The 25,524-nt window shown below is 41.8% G+C and overlaps 1 protein-coding gene across 1 annotated transcript in view; it reads left to right on the plus strand.

Annotated features, from left to right (window-relative positions):
* The window catches only part of znf385c (zinc finger protein 385C), a 159,595-nt gene that overhangs the window by 44,628 nt on the left and 89,443 nt on the right, over nucleotides 1-25,524 (plus strand). The window contains exon 2 of the mRNA XM_061711748.1: nucleotides 14,347-14,682. Coding sequence (XP_061567732.1) covers nucleotides 14,358-14,682 — 325 coding nt within the window. The 5' untranslated portion in view covers nucleotides 14,347-14,357. The remainder of the gene's footprint in view (nucleotides 1-14,346; nucleotides 14,683-25,524) is intronic.

Below are 25,524 nucleotides of genomic sequence, written 5' to 3' on the forward strand. Positions count from 1 at the left end.
ACTCCCTGAACTTTTCCCACTACACCTGTTCCCTTGTCAGATCTTCGCCATCACATTCCCAGCTTCCACAAGCAACCCTGGTGTGGTTCGGCTAGTGGTCTTTGAGCACCAGGTGGCTCTGGACATGAGACAGTGATGGAGAGAGCCCTTGATCCAGGACTTATCCAAAAATACATTAGGAAGCAGACAGACTACATTACCAAAGGGGAATTGTCCCGACAGCCATAAAGTGCATGCGGTTGTGTTGACTGCCAAGTGGTGAATAATTGATATGGTGATAAAACTATTTTCCTAGTGGAGTCATTCCGGCAGTTATGGCTGTTGTGGCGCACACAGCGGAGCGTTTTGTTATTAATAGCTCCATAATTATAAGTGGCAACCTGATTGATTCACTTCACTTCCTGTGAGAGCAATTGACGAGACACACATAATCACACATCGTACACAATCAGACGGTTGTGCCTTCTTGCACACGCTCATCTCTCTCTCTCTCTCTCTCTCACACACACACACACACACACACTTGACTCAGTGCTGGAAGTGTCTGCTTGATAATTAGCCCAGTTTAACAGTGTTAATAGGTTCCTCTGGGTCTTTTATATCCTGATACAAAAGACCAAAATGTGCAAGCCACTGCAGGAAGTGTGTGTGTGTGTGTGTACACGGATTTGTGCATGTAGAATGACAGCTTGGGCCTTTAGCGCGACATCTTGTCATTACACACATACATGCTGCAAAGCCTTTCCTCCCGAGCCTTCTCTGACCTCCATCTTCCCAGGCTTCCTTTGACCTTCTCACATCCGACGGCAAATTGGCCTCCCAGTAACACGTGTCTGTGCTGTGCCAAGTCACAACACGCTGCTGAGAGACGGATGTGGTGACACTACAGCGAGGAATGGTGAGGGTCAACTTTCTTTCCCCACAGAGATCAGAGGTCATACCTGTTTTGTCTTTAATGAAAACATGGCACTTTTGTTTTATAGGCACCACTAGGGACTTGAATGAGGTCTCAAGTGTGTTTGTCTGTGCATCTGCATTGGTGTGTGTGTGTGTGTGTGTTGGTGCACTCTATCAATCATGCTGTGACAAGCGACTCCCTGTTGAGTTTCTGTAGGCAAAAAGATTGCAGGTGACCCAGATACCAAACAGAGGTGACTGAAGGCTGATTTATGATTGTTTACGAGTCTTTTCATTTGTTTTGCTTTGCCCGCTCACTTTAGCCTCGCAGCTCTGACTCGTTTATGGCCCTTTTCTTTTTGGAAAGCATCCAATCACAGAATGTGTGAGCAGTCTTGACTGTGGGAGCGTGGGGGTTAACAAAGCAGACAGACTCCCTCATCAAAGTCCAGTTGTGCCTCCATTCAGCCTCCTTCTTCCCTCCCGCTGCTGTCCATCTCTGGCTGTACTTCGGGGCCAGCGGGGTAACGCCTCACTCAGATTGTTCTGACTATCGATCACAGCGGGGCCGCCGCCGCCGCCGCCTGAAACTCACGTGGTCGGTTCCTCTGTTCTTCTGCAGCATATTAAAGGGAGAGCAGCTGCAGGTTTTGGATTTGTGTCAGAAATTCTAGCAGATTTGATATTGATGTCCAGCCACTTTAAAACTCACAAAAAAAAGAAAAAAAAAGAAGGTTGGCTATAAGTGACAAACAATAACTTATGATACGGCACAAGAGCATTATGATACATCAGACATTACCTTTCACACCAAACTTGAAAGAGTGGATGGTGAAAAGATAGTCACATTATGTGTAACGGCTAAATCTGAATTTGTTTCAGAATTGTTTCAGAAAGAATTGGACTCTTTAACAAGTTTTTCTTTTTCTGATATAAATAATCAATCCACCTTTTTTCATAATTCTTGCACTTTCTTCTCTTTTTTTTAAGATACAAGGATTTACTTTGTATTAGTTGCAGTTGTACCGAATCATCCATCCATCCATCCATCCATCCATCCATCCATCCATCCATCCATCCATCCATCCATCCATCCATCCATCCATCCATCCATCCATCCATCCATCCATCCATCCATCCATCCATCCATCCATCCATCCATCCATCCATCCATCCATCAGCTTCCACTTCCCTGGTTTCTGTGTGTCTTAAATCTGCCTCAAACCCTTCCTCCGGTCGCCCCTTTATTTATTATCATTAATAGTTTTTTTTTCCTTTAATTTACTTCATACAAATTGAAATAAATTCTGACGAAACAAAAATCTTTCTCAACAACACAAATTATGTTGTTTTTTTTCTCAGAATTTAAGCTGTGATTTTGTTGCTTTATGTAAATCTGCGACTGAATCCGTGATTCAGAGATCAGGCCTTAGAGGGGACACGCCATCTGTTGCAGGACTCCTTGCTCTTCTTGTCACGAAACGTTGTCCTCTTTGACCCTGGGAGTACGCTCACTTGTTGTTGTTGTTGTTCTGCCAAATACATTTTAGACCCATCAAATTCCTCCATGATAGTCTTCTGTGATAAATACAAATTAAAAGTGCCTAAAACCTTCGCACATCACTGTATATACTGCCTCTAATAATCACTTGCTTTATTGTGTGTCCCCTTGCGTAGCATGGCAACATAAATAACAAGTGCTTCAGTTCTGGGGAGGTAATCCTTCCTCTTATCGGAGCTGGCAGGGACTGATGGATGCAGCGGCAGCTTATTGGCAAGGACAACTTGCATGCCAGCATCAACAACGCGGCTGATCCGTGGATAATACAGTTTGATACTCTCGCCTAGAAACAATAATATATACACACACACACACTCACGCAGAGATAACTTTGCTTTTTGGTCAGAGATCACATCCTGGAGAGCTGATGGGGTTCAGTCATGTGTATGAATCTGCTCACATTTACATGGTCTTTTTTATTTGAAATCACAGAATCGCTGTGTTAGAGTAGCGTTTCTTCCCCTTACCAGGGGGGATTCACTACACGATGCAGATGCGCACTGTCGAGCCAGAGTTTCTATGCTTTCATAAGTATCATCAGCCTTACGAAATTAAAACTTGTTTTTCAACGCAGCAGGCGATTTGTCAGTGTGTCTAACCGCATGTGAGGGAGACCACCTCAGCTCTCTGTAGCTAATGAATTTCCTCCTACAGAACTAATGTTATTAAAAACAGGTAGGGATGAAACTAATGCAATCAAATCCTCGCAGTAATTACAACTCTCCCAAGCAGGCGCAGATTTACTACTCTGATAAATCGAAGCAGCTCATCAGGAATGTGTATCAGCAGTACTGCTTCCTTAACGGTACCATCAGAGAGAAGATGATGGCATGTAGAGAAGATGTATGAAGGAAACTATCTGACGATCGCTGTGCAACGCCCCAGCCAGCAGGTCCATGTGGGCCCCATCTGGGCTGAAAGTCGGTTGTTTGAGTACAAATTGAGCTTGAAATAGACAAATGGCTTCAGTTCCATGTGATTTCAGTATGATAGGCTCCAAATGGGAAGACGACTATTTGTACAACACCACAAAGGGTTTGAAGTAAAACAATCAAGACGTGATCAAAGTGTAGACAAAATACATCCATTTAGAAAATGGAATGAAAAGAAGTTAACCAGCCAGGTGTGATCCATTCCTTCATTACTTCAAGATAAATGAAGCAGATAAAAAGTCAGGAGTTGATATTAGATATTGAGTTGGTGTTTGGCTGTTTTCAGACGGTGACTGGATCTGGATCTGTTACTGGCTACTGAGATCTCAATGTGAGTGAAGGAGGCGGTCAAAAGATAGAAACAGCACAAATCTACGAGAGAGACAGACTTCAGGAAGTCACTGACTACAAAGGATTGTCTTCCAAGAAGTAAAAGTAAAAGTGGTTCATTTTACGATTGTCACTTTTTCCAAATACTTTTTAACTTCCTTAAAATGGAAAGGTTTTGATTAAAATGGCTGGTCAAGGCCATATCTTTGTTAAACCACTGAAATTATAGCTGAAAGTCTATATTTCGATCACATATTGATGTCACTTCAGGTGTATTATAATGTTACGCAAAATCATAAAATAATTCTCTATGTCCAAATTCTTCTGGTCCTGCTGTTTGTGGGGTGAACAATTGGGACCTGTTAGGGATGCAAATGGGTTAAATGGGTACGGGCCAAGAACAGGGAATGTTGTGTGGGTCCACTGTAGTCCCATGTCGTCCCACCATGGAACCCGTGGTCAGATTAACTTGGGACACATTTTAATTGGTTTACGTTTAATTGGTTTACAGCATATAAGGTGAAAGGAGGAGACAAGAGGACAGCAGAGGTTTTTGAAAACCAAAACTGTTAAGGAAAACCGAGTCGTCAGAGTTTTTGATGCATAGATACATGAGTATGAATATGAAAGCAAAATTGAAAGTTCTTACATGACCCGTTTTCAGACATGGCTTTGTCAAGCAGTTTGCAATAGGACTTAAAGATAAAGACTCGTCACTTTTAATGTTTTTTCATGGCTTCATTCAGACATGTGCGTTGCAGTGACTGAGAGCGCTAGACTGCAGAGAGACTAAGTTAAATGAATCAAATCCATTAATACCTGAGAGCAGGGTTTCGCTCCTGGCACAAGTCACCATAGGAATTCATATTATGATTGTCAAGTGTGCAGCGTTAATGCAAAATGTGTTAAGGGAGGTTGAAATTAGCTGAAAATAATCACTTTTCTACATGTTTCAGCTTATTGAACTGCTAATGTTATTCTTAGTTGTTATAGCTCCAGAAAAAATGTCTTTTATTTCATCTCAAAACACTGCTGCTCAAGTACGGAACTAAACAAAACTCTGTAAATCCTTGTACAAGTGTAGGCTGTAATAACCTTTTCTCAGTTTTCTGTATTTAATTTGGCTCAGATGAAAAAAAAAAACATCAAAGCGAAAACCATCAAGGAGGAAAGTTTGCTAAGAGCTTTTTAGTCATTTAGAAACCTGTCGGATTTCTGACCATATGTCAGATTAAGTCAGCCCACCGCTGCTGATCATGTCTGTTAAAGTCAGAGCAACACTTCAGAATTAAAAAAAAAAAACAAGACTTGGATGAACTCGACTGAATTGAATTTATTCGCAGCAGGGAAGAGAATCAGCCTCCAAATCTGAGTTCTCAGTAGGAAAAGAGTGGCTTGCCTTCTACAAGGATTGGGATGAGGTGTTTCCTCATGAGGATGAGTTTGAATCTGAGTCTTGAGGCTTTGTTCACAAGTGAGGCATGTATTTGTATTTGACTGCATTTTGGTAATTTGCTTTGTGCCTTTAGATGACTTTTGCTTTGAATATTTTCTTTGAAAATAAAGTGAGTTGTCGATGTAACATTTTCTAAAATACAGCAATTGGGCAGTCGTTCAAACTCAGACGTGAGTTTTATTGTAAAGAATTGAATGTCTGAGAACAGCTTTAGAGAATCAAATGAATAAATGTAAGCTATTAAGTTCTGCGTTCTAGCAATCTTGTCTTTTATTTTCTTGAAATAAGTTATGAAGGACTCTGCAGTTGGCTCTGATAGAGAACTGCCTAAACTATTATTGTCTGACTTTTTCACAAATTCACAAAATAGAAATTGAAACAAGCAATTAGAAGCATAAGCTCATTAGAGCATTTTTACAGCAGGCACAACTTTTGCTAGGCGTCTTTTTTTCAGCCTCAGGAGCACGATTCATCTTCCTAAACTGATTGGTTGGTTGATTTTTCTTCTCTCTCATCTCCGAACTCCTCAAAAAAAGTGCGAAATACAGTTACTTGTTTTGCAACGTTTGTTTATCAACTGTTTATGCAAATGAAAACATATTTACGGGCATTATTTTAACTGAAGACATCATTCTCTTTTATGATCCGACTCCTGGGCCTGGCGGGAGTTTGCATGTTCTCTCCGTGTTTGCGTGGGTTCACTTCGGGTACTCCGGCTTCCTCCCACAGTCCAAAAACATGCATAGTAGGTTAATTGATTATTCTAAATTGCTCGTAGGTGTGAGTGTCAGTATGCCTGGTTGTCTGTCTGTATGTGTGGCTCTGCGATGGACTGGCGACCTGTCCAGGGTGAACCCCTGCCTCTCGCCTGTAATGAGCTGGGATAGGCTCCAGCAGACCCCCGTGACCCTGCGAAGGATAAAACAGGTATAAAAAATGGATGGATGGATGGACATAATTCTCTAACTATGAATAATCGGCAGAGGAGGATTCTTGCATAGATTTTACCCAATAATTCCCTTTTTTAGTTTGAATATATGGAATTTCATAATTTATTTTTATTGATGAATTATTTTGTGTATTTCTAACCCTAACCCATCCCAGCTCATTACAGGCAAAAGGCAGGGGTACAGGTTGACAGTCCATCACAGGGCCATATATATATATATATATATATATATATATATATATATATATATATATATATATATATATATATATATATATTAGGGGTGTAACAATATATCGTGCCACAAAATTTCGTGATACAAAAACGTCACAATACGTGTCGTGGAGGTGAAAAAGTGTATCGCGATATTGGGTTATTAATATTAATCTATTGTGTTGACTAGTAACGCGCATCCGAAAAAAGAAAAAAGTCAAATCATACATGAGAGAAACTATTCAGTTTGTGGCAAAATATTTTTACTTGTATGAAACTGAAGATGCATAATGCAAACCTGACATTGACTTTTAGTTCAGTTTGTGGAAAATGGTTGGCCTGGCTTTCTCTTTAAAACTTAAACAGTTATAAAGCATTACAAACTGGAACAATAGGGCAAACGCACAGTATTGTTTTGTATTTTGTGTCTTTCAAATAAAAGACAATTTTTTCCAGTCATATGTTCCTCATTCAAGGTTGTTAAAAAAATACTGCTATAATATCGTATCGTATTGTATCGTTATCGTGACCTCAATATCGTGTATTGTACCGTATCGTGAGATTAGTGTATCGTTACACCCCTAATATATATATATATGTATATATATATGTGCATTTGGGTCCTCCTTAACTCCTACATCGTGACACCATGATACCTCTTTGCAGGTTTATTGAGACGTACATCGTGTCATGTAACTATATGAGTGGGAAAAAAAAATCCTCCAGAGTCCAAGACTTAATCAAAATGATTCCAGTATTGTTTCAGGGTAAGGTTGTGCCCAGAGTTTGCCCCACAGCCACGTCACACTGACGGTTTTTGAACGTGACAGATTGATTGGCTCCTGTGCTGATGTGATGCTGGAAAAGACAGACGTGATTGTTTTAATGTCAGCCCAGGGGGAGTCTATAACCGTCTCGCCCTCTTGCTGCCAGCTGAAGAAGCTGTCTCTCTTGTCTAAATAGAGTGTGATAAAAACATCAATGATCCCTCTGTTATACAGCTATAAAAAGCTGCATGAGAGAATGTCTGCTCCGCATATTTTCTCTGGACCTTAAAGCCAAACAGACCAGAAGCTATTCTTGGCCGCTGACGCCTGCTGATTCACGGTGTCCGTCTTTTATTTCAGGACTTACAATCAACCACCCACTTGAAAAACATATTAGTGGCATAACATGTTTACATGTGTCAGTGTGTGTGTAGGACCGTGCACGCTGAAAAGGATGCTCTTAACAGAACACTTTCAGTGCTTCTTGTAAACATTATACAAGGCAGCAGCAACTGCACCTGTGCCTGACTCCCATCTTCCTCTCATCTGCCCTGAAGTCAATCTGTTTCCCTCCATCATCAGCAGCCATGCCCTGTTGTGAAGCCTGTTGTCATGCAGATTTGGTGTAAAAAAGTCATGTTTCTGTCTCTGGAGCGCAGGAGCTCATACGGGCTCTGCAGTTAATTATCAGAGCGTGCTAAATGACAAATCCGTCGATGTTTTGAGAGATTTTTAAGTGCATGCTGGATTAGACTAATATCTGACGGCAATCCTCTGTGCATCTCTGGCTTATTCACATATTCACACCGACACAGAGGGCTGTAAATATAATTACTACTTAAAATGAGTGAAATAATATGGTAAGGGTTCTCCTTGGGAGCACTGGGCTGTTTTTTTTTTCTGGCTCAGTTTGGAATAACAGTGAGGGAGGAGACGCCGACACGAGTCAGCACTAATCATTCTAAGTGATTCTCTCAGCCGTGCAGGTTAAAGCCGGCGGTGGCAAATGTCCTTGATGCTATTTCTGAGCGCGGCCACTGGGATACCTCTGCACACGCCAAACACCCCTGGCTCTCGAATGTTGAGCTTTTTGTTTCAAACCTCCGGCAGTGGATTCCTCATGGGCTCAAGATAATCGGTCATTAAGAGGCATTAGATTAATTTCTGCATCGATGTTGGTTTAACCTCATCGCTGCGGCCTGACGGTGCTATTTACCTGATACTGATCTTATTAGGCTTTTGCTGATACAGCGAAACGCTGATAAAAGTTTAAATTCTTCAGCCCGTGCAGACTGCATATATTTCCAGACCTGTGTGCGAGCAGCTGATCGACTGTCCAGTGTGTGTGTGTGTGTGTGTGTGTGTGTGCATTGTCACTGTGGCTGAGCCTGGGTTAGTCTATGTCTAAGTATATCTGGTGTTGAATGGAGCCGCTCCCAGTCCCTGTGGTTACTCCAATCGGGCATTTTCCCAGAAGTTCTTGCGGTCAAATGTGAACGAGGCGAATATGGGCTTGTTTTTCCTCCTCCGGCTAACTTTAGCCCACTACGGGCTGCACAGATGTTTGAATAGCGGTGGTCAGACTGGTGCGTTTTGTGTGGTTGAACAATATAAAGGGCCACACTCGCCTGTTCAGCGTGCTGGGTTTTTCTGTATCGTTTGAAAACTGTTTGAACCTGTTCTCTGGCATCAACTCCACCTGAAAGGCTCGACGGGGTGCAAGATTTTAACGGGTGAAGAGATATGTGTAATTTCACAAAAAAATATCACATTAGAGAAAGGCACGTTGGGAATGTGGGCCTGCTTCCACGAGCCTAGATTACAAAAGTGGAAGTTTTATTCATATTTACTGGTGCAATTATACCATTATATTATTTACAGGTAAATGCCTATTTTATTTATTTTAATCTACTGAATTGGCCAAATTGATTAAACTGGATATAACTGGAGGAGGAAACTGTACACCTTTCTATAAAAGATTTATGTTTACATTCACAGTAACTTATTGTTCTACACTGTCTGCATCACTGGTTACAATGACACCGGGCTTGCAGTCCTTTCTTCTCTTTTAAGCTCTGCAAACAATGCTGCAAGCGTTCATGCAAATACACTGCTCACACATTTCTGTTTTATTTCACACAGTTTCAGACCATTCGGCACACCTTATTAGCTGCCCCCCCGAGGTCTGCACGTTGGAGATGTTGGGAATGTATTCACATGTGAATGAGCAAAGAAAACAGGGAGGAAAGAAGAAGGATTGTTATCTCTTTAGGGTTTGGGTCAGTTCACTTTGAATAAAGTGGAGAGCCAAGCTCAGTACTCAGCCGCTAATTGCTTGTTTTTACCTGTTAACGTGCCACTGTGAGACAGGAGCCATGAATATTAACTACTTCCAAATAAAAACAGGGTTTGTATCAAATTACAGGCTTCACTCCAGCAAGACAGCGCCTCTGAGCAGGGCGTCTGCCAAATCAATATTTTTGTTCAGTGTGAAACAACCATGGATGGATTATCACAAGGCATCTTACAAACTATTGACTAAGTTGCGACCTGTTGTTTGCTTGCAGTGCTTTTACTGTCACGAAGAACTCAAAAAAAGCACTTGTTAATATGTAGAATGATGTCACAATGTGATCATTTCCCACCTGAACTGAACAAATGGCTTCTACTCAGAGTCACGTTTACATGTGAGTGGTTTATACTGAGAATTTAAAATGCTGCAAACAGAAGCACAAGCACGCCAACAACTGGAACCCCACATGATCATAATGAATTCTGCTAAATGTTTTTGTTTGGAACAATAGAGAATAATCTCTCAGAATTAGAACCTGGTGTGATGAAACTCCTGGCGGTCCTCTGTCGGGACCATTGCCTTCTTTTAAACCTTTAAAGCCATTCAGCCCATCTCTTTATTATATAATATATATATATATATATATATATATATATATATATATATATATATATATATATATATAATATATTATATATTATATATATATATATATATATAATATATAATATATATATATATATATATATATATATATATATATATATATATATATATATATATATATATATATATATATATATATATATATATATATATATATATATATATATATAATATAATATATATATAATATTATTACACTTGCTTGTAGGTGCTGCACCTCCAAACTTATTTTTGGTAAAATCTCTGCAAATGATAAAAAAAGAAAATATGAACGCTAATAAATGTCACCTAAGTGAAGGATTAAACAACTAAACTCAATTTATGGTGTCAGGTGATCGTTGGGAGTCTTTTTCAAAAGCAGCCTGGTGCTTGTTTTTGCATTTATAACTCCCAAAATACTTTCTTTGAAAATATGGATATGCAAAACTATACTATTTACTTGACATGCACTTCAAAGAGTTGGTTCATGCATCCCATCGCTACGTAAAACTGAACATGCATGAAACGTTCACTTTAGATTTACTTGTTAAAGAGGCTGTCTTTAATAGACAGAAATATCTCCTGTGGTGCAGCTAATGTTCTCTCCTCTCCACAGTCACATTCATACACAAATGAAATATATTCTCAGTTACAGAATCACTTTGACCCGATCAAATTATCTTTCTTTTTTTTTTTTGGTTAGGGCACACACACACACATATATGCAAAAGCAAACACATATCACACACACCCAAACAAATGTGCCCCCTGCGCTCTGCCAAAGAGGCACTGCAAATAAAGATTAGAGAAAACACACGGGTTTATGTGCCACTGCTCTTTATTTCCTCTGCAGCTCGGGCAGGGGTGATAGGGGGAGCAAACAGTCGCTCCCGACTCCCGACAGCCTCGCTGCAGCTGAGGCTTCTTTTTCATAAGCTCTCCACTGATTCCTGTATAATTGCACTCATTAGACGACCTCTAAAGCCTGGACTTTACATAATCAACACCGATGCACTGGACACAAAGACACAGACTTTCAAAGACCTCGGGCCGGTTATGTAGTTGCAGCGATAACAATACAGTTGCGATGACGGTAATTGATCTTTGAAGATGCTAATTATAAAATTGCCTTCGTTCACCTCTCGACAGTCTCCCCCTGAGTCTCGTTCTGCCTCTCTACCATCCACGAACGGATCTGGTAAACGTCCGGGGTTCTGGTTGATTGTGAGGAGAAGCAGATGACCCCCCCCACATAGGTTGTTACTTACAGTTCTGTATGCGCTGGTCAATGCTGCTCAATCAGAAATGTGTTTTTCTTCCACTTTCCCTCATATTTAACGCGCATATATCCATCCATCTCCTCAGTGGCAGCGTGTGATGTGGCTGCGATTGCGCTCGATTATTTTTCCACTTCTGTGTCTTTATATTGCTGCGGCCAATCAATGTGCAGTGTTCAGTGGATGATATATGAGGTCTAAATGCCTCTGTTCTGTTTGCAGCTCATACATTTTTGCAGAGATGCTTAATCTTTGTTTACAAAATCCAAGGGCAACTGTTTGTTGGCCTCCATCATCCTATTGGCTTTCCCTTGCTGGTGTCTCATCAGTGTGATTTAGGAGCAGATAACAGCCTGCAGTACTTACATCTGAACACCTCGTCCGTCAGAAGGCCAGTTTACCCCCTAACCTGGAAGAACCGACACCCCCCCGTGTCAGCTGTGGCCACGGAGGACGGGTGGGGGTCCTTTTCAAAGGTGGGCTTGTGGTGAGAGCGGCTTGAAGCCGGGGAAGCGCTGTAGTATTTCAGGATCAGTGAGTAACAGACGTACGATCATAAATAGTTTTTATTGCTGAGCTGCTATGCGGGGTGCGCCCTGTTCTTTCAGCGAGATCGCAGCAGTGATTGATGGTTCCCATGTGCTGAGGGAGGAGGGGGTGTATCAGGCAGGGGAAATGGCGAGCCGCACCATCCACCGCTTCCTCTCCTTCCCCAGGGTTCGCCCCCGACAATCTTCTATCCCGCCTCACCCTACAGATCTCTGTGCGGGGACACAGCATGGGCTCTTGTCTCACACAGCTTCCACCTCCAGACGGAAGTCTTTAATGTCACTCGGAGACATATAGTGCAAACACGCTCAGACAGATGTGAGAAACCTTTTAGTCCCGGCGAGCCTTCATCCAGCAGGTGGATTCACAGCTGATATGCATAAAAGTCACCCAACTCATCCGCTCTGCTGCACACAGTCCTGACGGTGAAGAGCGTACTAAAGTTAAAGTCCTGCCTCTATCGCACAAAAATCTTTGTAAAATTACAATTAATTTGTACGAGCACTTTTCTCACTCTACCCGGCTCAGCTATGAATATATTACCATTACATTTCCCCCTTAAAAAAATAGAAATACAAACGGGATTCATGCACCTGACGCAGATTACATTTCAGGCTAAATGACTTTGCTCTGTGTGCTTTCTGCTTTCGTGACATGCCGTCTGCTGATGCTTTAAGGCTAGTCATATTTACAGCCATTTACATGAAAGAACAAATCACAGAGGAATCCAAAATGAGTTGTTTTTTTTTGCAAAGGTCTAGTCGGCACAGATCTGTCGGAGCTGCTCTGGAGTGGTTTCTGTGGTAACGGTTGTGTTTAGGCCTGCGTTAGTGAGGGCAGACTGTGACATCCTGAAACACAAATCCTTTTTCAGGCGAAATATTCAACTTTCCTCTCCAAAAACTGAGCCTTTTTATTTGAGTATGATGAATGCTTTATTTTCTATAAGGAACAGCGTCTTGACACCTGGTTGCCATGGAGGACGGGAGGGTGTAACATGCATGTGTATGACATTCTGGACTCCTTCATTTAGAGTTGTGCTATGCTAATCTGCCAGTCGTGCTGTTTGGCTGGCGTGTGCGGAGGTTGCCTCGGTTAAGGACTACAGAGGTTTTTTTGTTATTTGGTGCCAGAGAGCAGCATTACTCAGCTTTTGAGAAAACATCTGATGGAGCCTCTTGAGTGCTCCCAAATTGGCAATGTGAATAGCAGCTTTCACAGAGCTTGCTTGCTCTAATGTGTTTTTATGAACCGTGTGCTGCGTGTGCACTCATGTTGGTGTGTTTAAGTTGTTTTTTTTTGTGTGTGCATACATGTATGCGTGTATGTATGTTTGCATCATGGTCTTTTTCTTCTGCGTGCGTGTGAGCGGTTTGGGGTTTTACATAAATAACTGAAGTGAGAGGTAGCAGAAATTCACAGCTGTGTGTGTAATTCAGGAGCATATTTCCAGTGGTGATGTCTCAATCATTCACAAAGCTCCAGTAGACCTAGCCTTTTATTTATTTATGGGGGGATAGTAGCTAACACAACAAACAACTCCTCTCCCTTTCTCAGTCCTTTATTGACCACAGTGCTCCTTTATATCTCTGCTGGTATCCGACTTCCCCGGGAAGTCTTTCCAGGTACTCTCACAGGCATAACCCTCCAATAAAACCAGTTTTACTTTAAAATCCTACCAACTTGCATTTCATTCATCATTCAGTCCACGATTCTGTTCTGATTTGAGCGTTCCCACCAGGAGACTTGGTCAGAAGTGTTTCTGTGAGCTCTATTATTTCAGCTGTTTTCCTCTCCGCCGGTCTGATCCAGCAACAGCTTGGCCGAGAGCCTCTACAGAGGCTGCTTAGCTCCTGCTGCAAGTTTCTTTGGCTTGCAAGTGGGCACGGGCATGGAGTCATCACTTGTGGAAACAGCTTGGCAGAGGGTCGCCAGCGCTCCTCCTCAGAGAGCGGCGCTGCAGCACTCTGTCTCCCCCAAGTGGTGCCTCGTAGCACCCAGAGAGCAACCCAACTCGGGTTTCCCAGCGTGGCTGTGCATGAATTTGTGCCAGGCCTTTCATTTCAGCGTCCTAATGTCTTCATTGATGCGTACGGAGCAGGTGTTACTGTGTTTGGAGAGTGCTGACAAGCATTAGTGACATGGGACATGAGTGTGGTTGGATTCCACACATCCCACTGCAGAGCTTTGGAATCAGGAGTATTTCTGCCTGTGTGTCCTTTGCTGCTATCAGGTTTTAAGAGGCTGCTTTTGTGAGTTTAGTGAGCTTATTTGTTGACCAAAATGGGGGAGAGGATAACTCCCTGCTCGTGAAACAGAATGCCGTTCATCACTCTTATTCCAGAGACAGGGAGACAGCATCAGACATGAGTCCTCTTAATAAACACAGACCAAAAAGTAACATAACAAACAAAAAAATCTTCTGAGAATGACCTTTTGTTTTCTATTCACCGTCTTCTCCATCTTGTCCTCTTTAGCCGTCACAGTTATGAAACATCCTTTCAGTCCGTCATCTCGGCCGAACACGGAGCCAAGCCGGAGTGGGGTCGGCGCGGGAGTCGTGCAGATGGACGGCGAGCCTCGCTCTGAAACGCCGGATCAAGGTGCAGTACTGGAGCAACAGGCACCGGGGGGCGCTCTGCACTCTTCGCTATGCAGACCCAAGCGGGAGAGGAAGCAGCGGACCTATACATTGTGTGAGGTCTGCAACATTCAACTCAACTCGGCTGCACAGGCCCAGATCCACTACAACGGCAAGTCCCACCAGAAGAGACTCAAGCAGATCAGCAACGGCAAAATACCGAGCAACACAGGTAGGCCCGGCGTGCTGCCCGGATGACCGTTTCCTCGTTGCAAAAAATGAGACACAACAGCAGAACATTGCCTTCAGTGGCATCCCAGGGGAGTTCGTAATGCTGTCTAGCACAATAGGGTCATGCAGATTTAACAGAATCCCATGCATATTTCTCAGTACATTGACAGCAGCCTCCCTCTGCCAAAACCCCCCGTACTCGTACTCAACAGAAGTTAAACAAATTGGATTCTACTTGCTGAAATGTGTTCAGACACAGCCTTGGGCTGAGGAAACACACACTCACGCACAAACACGCAGGAGGAGCAGAGCTGGGAGAAGTCAGCGAGTGAGAAGCTAATTAAGTGCTGGTTGTGTTTTGATGGTGGTGTTGCTGGGAGTGGAGCTGCTGGAGTGGACCGTTTTTATTTATTTAGTTAGTTATTTCATTTTCCGATCTAGTCACAGTCTCGTTTTGGAGGCAGCTGCTGGGACTCGTCCTTTTGGTCTCACGCGGCTGAACTCTCTCCGAGTGGCAAAAGTCACTCCAACCTTACCAGTAAAACATGCAGTCAGTGCGTAAATAAAAGGGCTGCACCTGTGAAAAAGTGAGACCATTGGCATGTCACATACACATGCAGTTTTTATTTAATTACAGGGTGATCCGTCTTGGAACAGAGGAGTCATATTTACATAAGACTGCTCATTTTTCGTCTCAACAGAGACACGCGTTGATTGTGTGTTTGCTTGAGGAACATAAGCTGCTGCACATCTGCCCTCCAGAAATGAAAAACAACTGTCAAAAGGGTGTGGCAGATCATGTATTTGGATGCCTGTGTGCGGGTGTGGGTTCGTGCATTTGTGGGTGTCAGCCAGGGTTTTTCTAAAGATGTCTGATGTAGCAATATTTCAACACCACCACCCAACAGAGGCATTTGGTAACATCAGGGTGAAGAAGTGGAGTAACCTCATCTAGTAGGAGATCTGTGAGGTTCACGCTGCATCTAGCGTGAGGTCGTAGGCGTTCTCAAAGCATGTGAGGCCCCGATATTTTTAACCAAAGTACTTAACTGCAACTAAAAAAACTCAACCGTGAAGCTGAAGGCTATTTGAAAGACTTAAATAGCAGCACTATTATGTAAAAAAAAAGGATTAAGCTATTGAGAATTAATCCTTAAAATAAACTTGAGCAGATGTCTGAGCAAGCTCCAAGAAACGCTACTTTTAAAGCCATTAGCGTAACTATTTGACTTGAGGAAATTAAAATAGACAAAGGTTTGGGAGGCTGTGTGAACCGCAGAACGCTACGAGCGCTTCAACGTGGAATATTTGCACAAAGTCAACAGTGGCGATTTATTTCATTCCAGATAACTTTATTTAGAAAACCGTTTGGCTTTTCTCGATGTTTGAAGACTGACGCATTTTCTCAAACAAATCACTGAACGTTTATTTTTCATGTTTCACTTCCCATTTGGCTTTTATTATAGTTGGAGGGGACGTGGGGGAAAGTAGCAGAGGAATGTTATTCAGTAAAAGTTCTGCTGGCTCGGAGCTTATACAGACTCGGTTTTTCCTGCTGTTGAGTAAAAACTTCTGATAAACAGTTAAACATGATCTGGGTATCAGTTATTTTTACTTTCCGGCAGAAAAAAGAGATTTCCTTTGATTGCATGAGGTTGATCAAGACTAAAAGTGAAGGATTCGAGGTGTTAAGAACCAAGAAAATGTTTTTTTATTTTCTTATGATACTGACTTACTTAAAGCCAGGGAGGATGACTAAGCTTTGATTGCACAAGTCTTCATATCTTCAAACTAAATCCCTTAGAAGAGGAGAATGGCTGGCACCCTTCCACCCTGCAGGAAGCACTGAATTACTGCAACTGATTCAGTCATCACATTTGCTCCTTCAGGATCAGTTAGATCTAAGAGACGCATGAATAAACTTACCGAGACATCATCCGTGTGCCGTTTCCTCATTCATGAAGCCTTTGTCAATCTGTGAGTAGATTTGCACATAAATCGCCTCTTAACCTAAAACCTACTGGATTAGAACACGCGTACGTTTATGAATGCCATCAGCGTGACTCCCCACCCAACGACCACCACGTGTGGAGGTGCGAAGGCGCCTCCTTTGCACCTCCATATTAATGTGTGTCTACCTGACACATATTAAAACACAGAGAGAGAGAGAGAGAGGAAGAGGTTTCTCAAACCTGTTGATATAACTAATTTGAACTAAAGTGGAGCGTGATGGGGGTGCCACACAGCTTCAGGTGACTCCAGCAGCACGTATGGACCAGCTGGTTCCACTCACATCATTATCAGGTACCATGTTATGTTATGCAGTGACATCTGGGACCAGGGGGCGGTGGATGACGAGAACACCGGGAAAGAAACATATTCTGTGAAAAGAATATTAAACTAATACAGTGGCTGTGTGTTGATGGAGGAAGCCATAGTAACTGAATCCTGCAGCACGGGTGTGACAGGAGCCTTTGAAGCTCAGGCCTGGCGAGAGGCGACTAAAGCCATGTGTCATTTTTATTTATTTTTTCAGATTTGCTTTTAACCAACACCTAAAGAAAATATGCGTTGGACGAGCTGCATTAATCTTTCTTATTTAAAGTTCAGTTGAAGTTTGGCAGCACACAAACATTGCCTTTTTTTTAGCTCCAATAAATCAACCTGCGGGAAACAAGATAACACGTTTTACAAATATACTTTCGCAGTTTAGGTAGCCTAACCAGTGCTGATCGAATCATTCAATAAGTCGCTGGCGGGGCCACGTGGCGCCATCAGGGTTATTGTGAACTGCTTCTCCAGGCGCTCATGTGCATTCAGTTCTGGTTCGGCAAGGTTTCTTCTCTTTTCATGACCATGTCGTAAAGGGATTTAGCCCTTAAGTCAACATCATTTTGCACACTCTGGGTTTATAGAGGAAGTCCAAGTACAACTGCATCACCCTCACGACAGCAGCGGTGAGCTCTATCGCTGCCCGAGTCTTTTGCAGGAGTGTCTGTTGGAACATCAAGTCCATTTAATCCATCATTAATGTAATATGAAGCTTAAATATGCAAGATGCCGATCTAGTGCGATGCATGTGCTGCATACCTTTAAAACAAGTTTTAAATATCGGGAAAAATAGCCATTAGCGTTGTAAAGCTGGTGAATGATCATTAATATTTAGGCGCTCTCCTCCTGTACGTAAGCTCTACACGTAGTTGGAGGCAGGAAGAGATTTTGTTTGTGTCTATGAGACGTTCAAAACTACAGTACTACAACATTTTAATGAATGTGAAGAAAAAAGTGTAAATTTTGCTTTCTTCAAAGTTTACACTCAAATTCGTTCTGCTCACATTATGAAGCACCCAAACCGTTTTATCAATAGAAAGAGTACGTGGCGAGAATGTGTGTAATTCATAAAAAAGGACATTTCTGGTATCTGTAAATGTTTGTGCGCCTTTAGTGTGGTTGCTGAATAATGTATTAATAGGCTAATTGAATTTTACTAAAGAGGGGGAGGACAGTCACTTCATCTGACCACCCAAGGGCAAATCAAATAAACCTTATTTGCAGGCTGAACAGAAATCATTACACATCCTGCCTTTCATTTTCTGTACCTGCTTTGTCCTGTTCAGAGTCACTGGGGGCTGGAAACTAACAGCCGTCATGTGTTCGTGATGTGGGGTGGTGGTGGTCCTCCACCTCAGGACCACACAGACACAAACCAGCTCCAACGCCCACACTCACATCCACGGACGCATTAGAATCACAGATCGACCTGACGTTCATCTCTTTGGATGGTGGAGGGAAGCCGGGGAAGCTGGAGAAAAACCCACACAGCCAGAACCAACAACTTCACAAATGTCTTTCAAACATCAAATATGTTATGTTTTTCTGAAGTGGCAGTTGTTGTAAAAGTAACACCAAGAAGTCTTCTTTTTAATGTTTAAATAATAGTTTCATTGTATTTGTAGGAATATTTGACTATTATTTTGTAGCACGTTGTTACCCGAAGTAACTTTTAACATCATCTCTTGCAACAACTTCACTGCATGTTGCTACGTGAAACGTTGCAAATGTTTGCTCACAAAACTGCAGTTGATATCATCAGAGGCGACTAAGAGACTCAAGAAAGCAAGAATTCAAGAGAAAACAGACTGGTCGAGAGAAAGAAGAGGGGTGAATCTCTGACAGTGTTGTAAGAGCAACTTCCCCTCCGCACCTTTAGGGGGAGCCTCTGAGCAGAGTGGCATCTTTTCAGTGGTCAGGAAGGATGTCCATTACTGAGCAACTGGATATCAGTCCATAACTAGCATCTAGGATTTGTAGTTCTACGTGATCAATCAAAGCAGGCCTAAAACGGCTTAAAGTCGGACAATATTGCAACGTTTTATCTGAAATATTCTTGACCGCTGACACTGACACAGATGCATGAAAATGTAGCTTCCTTTAAACGACTTTGCCTCCTAAATCTGGATGTTTATTATCCTAATCGCCTCTGTCCTCTACTGTCCTCCACATTCTTGCATAAAGTGCAGGACACACACACACATTGCGTCAGCTCTGTGGTCTGATGTTGTGTGTCTGTGTACCTTCTAGCAAAGGATAGGAACTAATACAAAGTGGCGTTTGCATGGAGGGCATTTAGATGGAGCAGATTAGCAAGTGCAGAGCAAACTATTTTCTACAGTACGCTATATCTAAAACTTTTTCATGCACTCGGGCCACGTGTCGCGGTCTACATTCTCTGTTTTGGTACGCTGCTGCAGGGAACGTAGACTGCATGTATAAAGGTTTGTTTTTGTGTGTGTGTGTCCTTGTGCCGTGTGTTTGGTTTGTGTCGTGTGTGTGTGTGTGTGTGTGTGTGTGTGTGTGTGTGTGTGTGTGTGTGTGTGTGTGTGTGTGTGAGGCACAGGGCTTGCTGCACTGTTGTGGTGTGCAGATTCTCTCTGACACACAGTCACAATCGCACAGCTTTATCTCTACTCACCTTCTGCTGACTCCCCCAGGCAGCCAGCTCTGCTGCGTCCTCAGCTCCACCGCCGCCTCTGTGCCCCCTGTTTGTGTGTGTTTGTGTGTGTTTGTGTGTGTTTGCGTGTGTACGTGTGCATCCTGCTTGTCTGCTTCTGATATTTTTAGAGCTCCTAAATGTTACAGAGCCCGCGACTTGTCCTGTGGAGGCAGAAATACATTCTCGGGCGTATATGCATGCTTATGTCAACCTTCATACTGTTTGTAAAATGATGCATCTGGACCTGGTACGCTTGTTTACAGGTCTAAAGATTGCATGAATAAAGAATAAATGAAATTTGTGTGGGTTTGTATCCAGCATGGGCTCTGTGTGTGTGTGTGTGTGTGTGTGTGTGTGTGTGTGTATGTGTGTGTGTGTGTGTGTGTGTGTGTGTGTGTGTGTGTGTGTGTGTGTGTTACTCCCAGCGAATTGTCTCCATGTCGGCTTTAGTTTCCCCCCGTCTCTGCTTCACTGAGCTGACAGTGGGTCCTGGCTCTTCTTTCGCTTCCTTTCCTCTCTCTGGCATGGATAGTGGACATGTGGAGCAGCAAGTCGTACTGGACGATACATTTGCCCATTATTTAGAGATTTTCCTTCATTATTATGGAGAATATGTTGAGAGGCTCGCTTCCACGTCAGGTTGGTCAGATGAAATCCAAGCGTTTTAGTGACAGCTTAAAACTGACAGAGGTGCAAAAGTCATAATATCATTATGCAGGCTGCTAGTTTTCAGGCTAGAACAAATTGCTCTCCCGAAAATCAACTTTTGCAGCTGGACGTCATTTTTTAGGTTGTCGTGGTTTTACTACAACTTCTAATGGTGGCTATATTTCATTCTGTCCATTTAGAAAAACAGCCACAATGTTTTCTTTATTGAAAAGCTGCGGTAAATGTTTTAAACAGAGCAGGAACTCACAATGAACACATATTTTACAGTTATTGGTATGTGATTGTGTATTTGACAAACTTATTTACCTTAATAACAGAGAAACAATTCCAACGAAAGCAAATAATCAATTAAACTTTAAACATTATTATAATTTACATATGAATCCAATTGGAAAACAATCTAATTCAAGTCCAGATGCTTTAGCTCAGTATGTTGTATTTTTTTAAATTTTTTGCACAGGTTTTCGCCCCAGCATGATCCGTGTCATATGTGAAACTGACGTGTACACAAACATGCAAACACAGAAACGTGTCTTAAGGAGGTCACATTGTGTTTTTCACTTCATGAAAAGCTGCAGGTTAAAACCCCAAGTCTGCAGTTGAAAGGGAATTATTCCAACTCCATTCCAACTCTATTCCAAGATGCTGCTCCCGAGCTTCTTAAAATTCCTCGTTTGCCAGTAGCAGCGTGTGTCTGAACCAGAAGAACCAAAAGTAGCCCTGATTGGGTTGTGAATTTGGATTTCCCTTTGGATTTTCGTTTGTGAAACATCCGTGAAACACTGTCAAGTGGATACAAGAAGAAACAACACATTATAAACTATAAGTTAAAAAGTAACTATAATCTCTATTATAATAACCAAATAAAAATAATATTTTAATTTACACAGCACTCTCTTCTTTATGTACTGTAAAAACTGTGTGGGTTTAATCGTCGAAACAAATTACTCTTTGCTTTGAAGAAACTCACTAAATTAACTGGGATAAACTTAATTTGCTTATCAATGGAAGCAAGTGACTTAATCAGGATAGCATTGCTGCCACGGCTACTTTGAAGGCTTTTAAATTACGACCAAAGTTTTTTGACTTGTGAAGGACAATTAAAACCAATTAATCCATAATTAAAATTAAAAATTGATTAAGTGCTCTTGAGAACTGAAAGTACTTAGAAGTCAGTTGCAAGTCTTTTTGGTCATTATTCTGACTAAAATGATATTCATGAAGCTATAGGTTGCTTAAAATCATTCATATAGAATACTATAGTATTATAGGGTAGTAGTATCATTCAGAGATCCAGATGTTTTCAACTTTACAGTGTCCTTGTGTTTCTTATTGGCTACTGCTCGACCTTGCTTTTCCTCCAGTGCCGCTACCCTCAGATGTGTAAGGAAGCATCAGAGTTCTTCTGACCCTCCAGTGAGCCAGGAAGAGTCCAGGTCTTCAGAGAGACATAGGTCTTAATCTAGTATTATGGTGCTGTCATGAGTGTTGGCCGAATGAATAAGCCAAAATATAGAGACGGTCATTTAAAGCGTACTCTGCCCTGAAAACTCTCGCTTTTGCATGAGCTCATACAGTCACTGTGACATTGACGAGCACGCCGCTGCTGTAAATCACTTATTTTCAGGGCAGTTCATCAAATCATGACAGTGAGAAGAGAAAGAGTGGGAAGAGGAAAGGGATGAAGGGAGGAGGCAGCGGACTGGACTGATATGACCCAGAATCATAAATCTCAGTCTGACAACACACCAATAAGGCCGCGTGAGGTGCTTTGTGTTTTTTTGTTGTTTTTCATTCGTAGCCATTAAAAAGGCATAAATGTGGGAGTTTTCTCTGCCAGTCGTAAAGAGTGAGGTGAGAATTTGTTTTTGTATTTTTGGGGGTTTCTTTTTTCTCTCCTACGAATCTCACTTCCTTTTAAAATGTGCACATTTTCTTTCTTTATTTTTATTTTGCTGTGTGTGTGTGTTTCTGTAAGTTTATGTAACCTAAGCCACCTTTCCTCATAATCGTCTCTGTTTGATTCTGCTGTCTGGGTTCGGTTTTAACCAACTGTGTCATATTGGATTACAGGTAAGGATTTTCTACATGAATGCTTTTGCACATTTGCAGTTTATTTTTGCACTGCTTTGCGATTATACATTTTTTTCCACTTCAAACAGTAATCTTTTCCCTTTCTCCACGTTTTTCAACATGCATGTGCATCAGCTCTCTATGTTGTATTTATTCTGGAACCACTTTATAGAACTTTACGATATCACTATTTTCCAGACTTTTTTTGCATCTATTCTCAAACATTCCTGTATTGACATTTAAAAATTATTTTTCCCTAGGCTCTCTTTTTTTGTCATGTGGGTTTGTAAAATGTCCTGAAATGTGACATGATTGTGGAGTCATGTACTATCGTTGCCTTTTCTTCACCTCTGATCCCCTCAGTGTCACTCCCTCTCACCCTTTCCCTCTCTGCCCCGGGGTGCAGCTTTATTTGTGAGAAAAAGGTCGCCAGGCAAACCAGGTCGGCGCACTGGGCTCCGCGTAGCAAGAAAGCAGGTTCTTATGGGGTCGCAGAGAGGGACACATCTCACAGAAAGCATCCGACATTTGTGTTTACCCGCGTTCTGACAGGTCAACTGGCGGCGTCTGTGAAGAAGGCCAAGCCAGTTTCCCAATCAGCCGTTATCTGACTTGTGTGATACACAAACCCACACTGCCACAGCTGCTGCAGACATATCAGCTAGATGCGCTGAACTGTTTGTGAATTTGCTAAATGTCAGAAAATATCAGGCAGTTTCAACCGTATTTTGTCAATTTGGTCACCTAGCGTGACAATCTTTCCTGCTCATCACTGGCCTCGTTCTCTCAGATCTCAGAAAGAGTTTAATTTATCTTTCATTTGACAAATACCGGGTGTGCTTGGGTCGATGTGGTAGTGAAACGTGTTGTTTTTTTTTTTCGTCTCTGGCATTATACTGAACATCAGTAGACATATTGTACATTTGATGCAATAATCTCAGCGTGACTTGATGCAAGGCTGCACGATGTGTCGCCGAGCATCAGCGCCATGATGTGCACATGTGCCACATCACAGGAACTGAAATGTCAAGTGAAGCTAATGAATTCAAACACATCATGCAGCAACTTTTCTGCCGCTTGATACAAAAGGAAAGCCAGAACCATTCTCAGTTTTTTTTTCTTACAGATTAATTCTATAAATGTGACAGAAATGAATGAATTCACTCTGATTTAAAAGCCTAGGATGCATATACCGGTAACTAAAATAAGCTGAACATCCCATACCTCAACCTTTGTCAGTTGTGAAAGAAGAACTGTAGTGGCTGTGAAAAACACAGCAAAGTCAGAAAGGAGATAGCGTGTGGTTAGTTGCTTCTGGATTTACTGTAGCAATGTTGTACTGCAACATGCTACTGATTTTTATGGTCTTTCATGGTTACCGCAAATTTCTTTGCTTCTTTTGCTTAAGCTGGGAAATATATATATGGAAAAAAAAAATAAAAATAAAAAAAAATATATATATATATATATATATTTATTTATTTATTTATTTATTTATTTATTTATTTATTTATTTATTTATTTATTTATTTATTTTTACTTACTTATTTATATTTCTTTTTCTATTTTTATTTCTCATTTCTTATTGCTTAGTGGCGCTGTTTTTACCAGGTCAAATTCCTGTGTACATTGTACATTTGGCTAAATAAAGCGCTATCTGATTTCTGATTCTGATTCTGATGAAGCTTTAATTGAATTAGATAAAATGAAATGAAATTGTTTCGTATCACTGGTGTACCATGGAAAGTGTAATTACCCAAAAATGAAGATCATAGTTCATCATTGTTCATATCTGTTGGTGCCGTTATTAGTTTTTTTTCCTAGGTAGAGATCGCATGGCATCATGGGTGGAGTAGTAACACCCCTTCAAGGAAACACATTCTTAAAGTCTAGCATTATAGGATCCCAATCCACTCAGTGGTGGATTGGGATCTGGGACCCCCAGAGTAGAACACGGACAGCATCTCTAAATCTTCTTTTCACTGACCTTTGTTGTTTTTTTTGGGTGGTTTTGATGGGTTTTTTTTTTTAAAACCAGTCTGTAAATATGTTTATTTTGCCGTTAAAGTTGGACATTTTGACATATGTGTCCATGGAAAGTCGTGTTCTTTCGGGGCCATCGGGGCCTAGTGGTGAGTGAACCACAAGGGGATTGGAGAAAATTGGAGAATACTCAAATTTTCTTCACTTTCTGGAATCGTAAACCAGGGTTGAAACAAACCTATTGATCTTCAACAGATGCTGGTTCAGGTTTTTCAGTTGCACCCAGATCTTGTTGCAGTGAATTGAAGAGAATTAGTTCATTTATTCTTTAGATTTGAAGGATTTTGTAGGACAACCATAGCCTATTCCAGTGTTTGCAGTCCTAAGTTGATGAGTCTCTCACTCTCTCTCTGAAGCTAACTCTCTTTTTGGCAACCTTTGCCTTTTTTTTTTCTTTTGGGCCCCCCTCTCAGTCTTTCACAGCAAAAAGCTTCATGAAAGGTTTTTTTTCTGAGCAGAGATTGGGTCCTTTATGCACCCTCATCTCACCTCCACCTTAGCCATCCTCTGATCCCCATCATTACGGGCCTTTGGAAGGGCTAAATTACAGCAAAGTGACTTATTAGCAGCTGCATCTAAGGGCAAGAATGAGAGTTAGAGAGGCAAAAAGGAGACAGGACTAAAGTGAAGATGGAGGGTGATAGAGTGCATGAGGGAGAGGAGAAAGGAAGATGGAGGTTCTAAGAGTGGAGCACATCAGCAGGACAGTGAGCATGGCTGGAACAGAGAGGGTGGGTGGTGTATGTGAGGGACGGTGAGGGGCAGACGTAGACAAACACTGTCATTTACACTGCCGGGCAGAGCTGTCTACTAATGGACTCCTGATATATGGCCCCTGAAAGTTTGCTGTGCCTCACAGCTCTCAAAGTTCACGTCCACCTCGCATCCTTCACATTCTGGCCAACAGAGCTGATGCACCACGAGATAACAGCAGCATCTCTGCAGAGAGTCGGCAGGGTTTTTGTTAGCAGGAATTAAGATGTTGAAGTATCTTCGTTGGGGAATTTGATCTGATCTCACGAGAGCCTTTTGTATTATGTCCAATGATTGGAATCAGCTGCGAAG

Source organism: Cololabis saira, chromosome 21, assembly GCF_033807715.1.
Source record: "Cololabis saira isolate AMF1-May2022 chromosome 21, fColSai1.1, whole genome shotgun sequence".
Classification (NCBI taxonomy): Eukaryota; Metazoa; Chordata; class Actinopteri; order Beloniformes; family Belonidae; genus Cololabis; species Cololabis saira.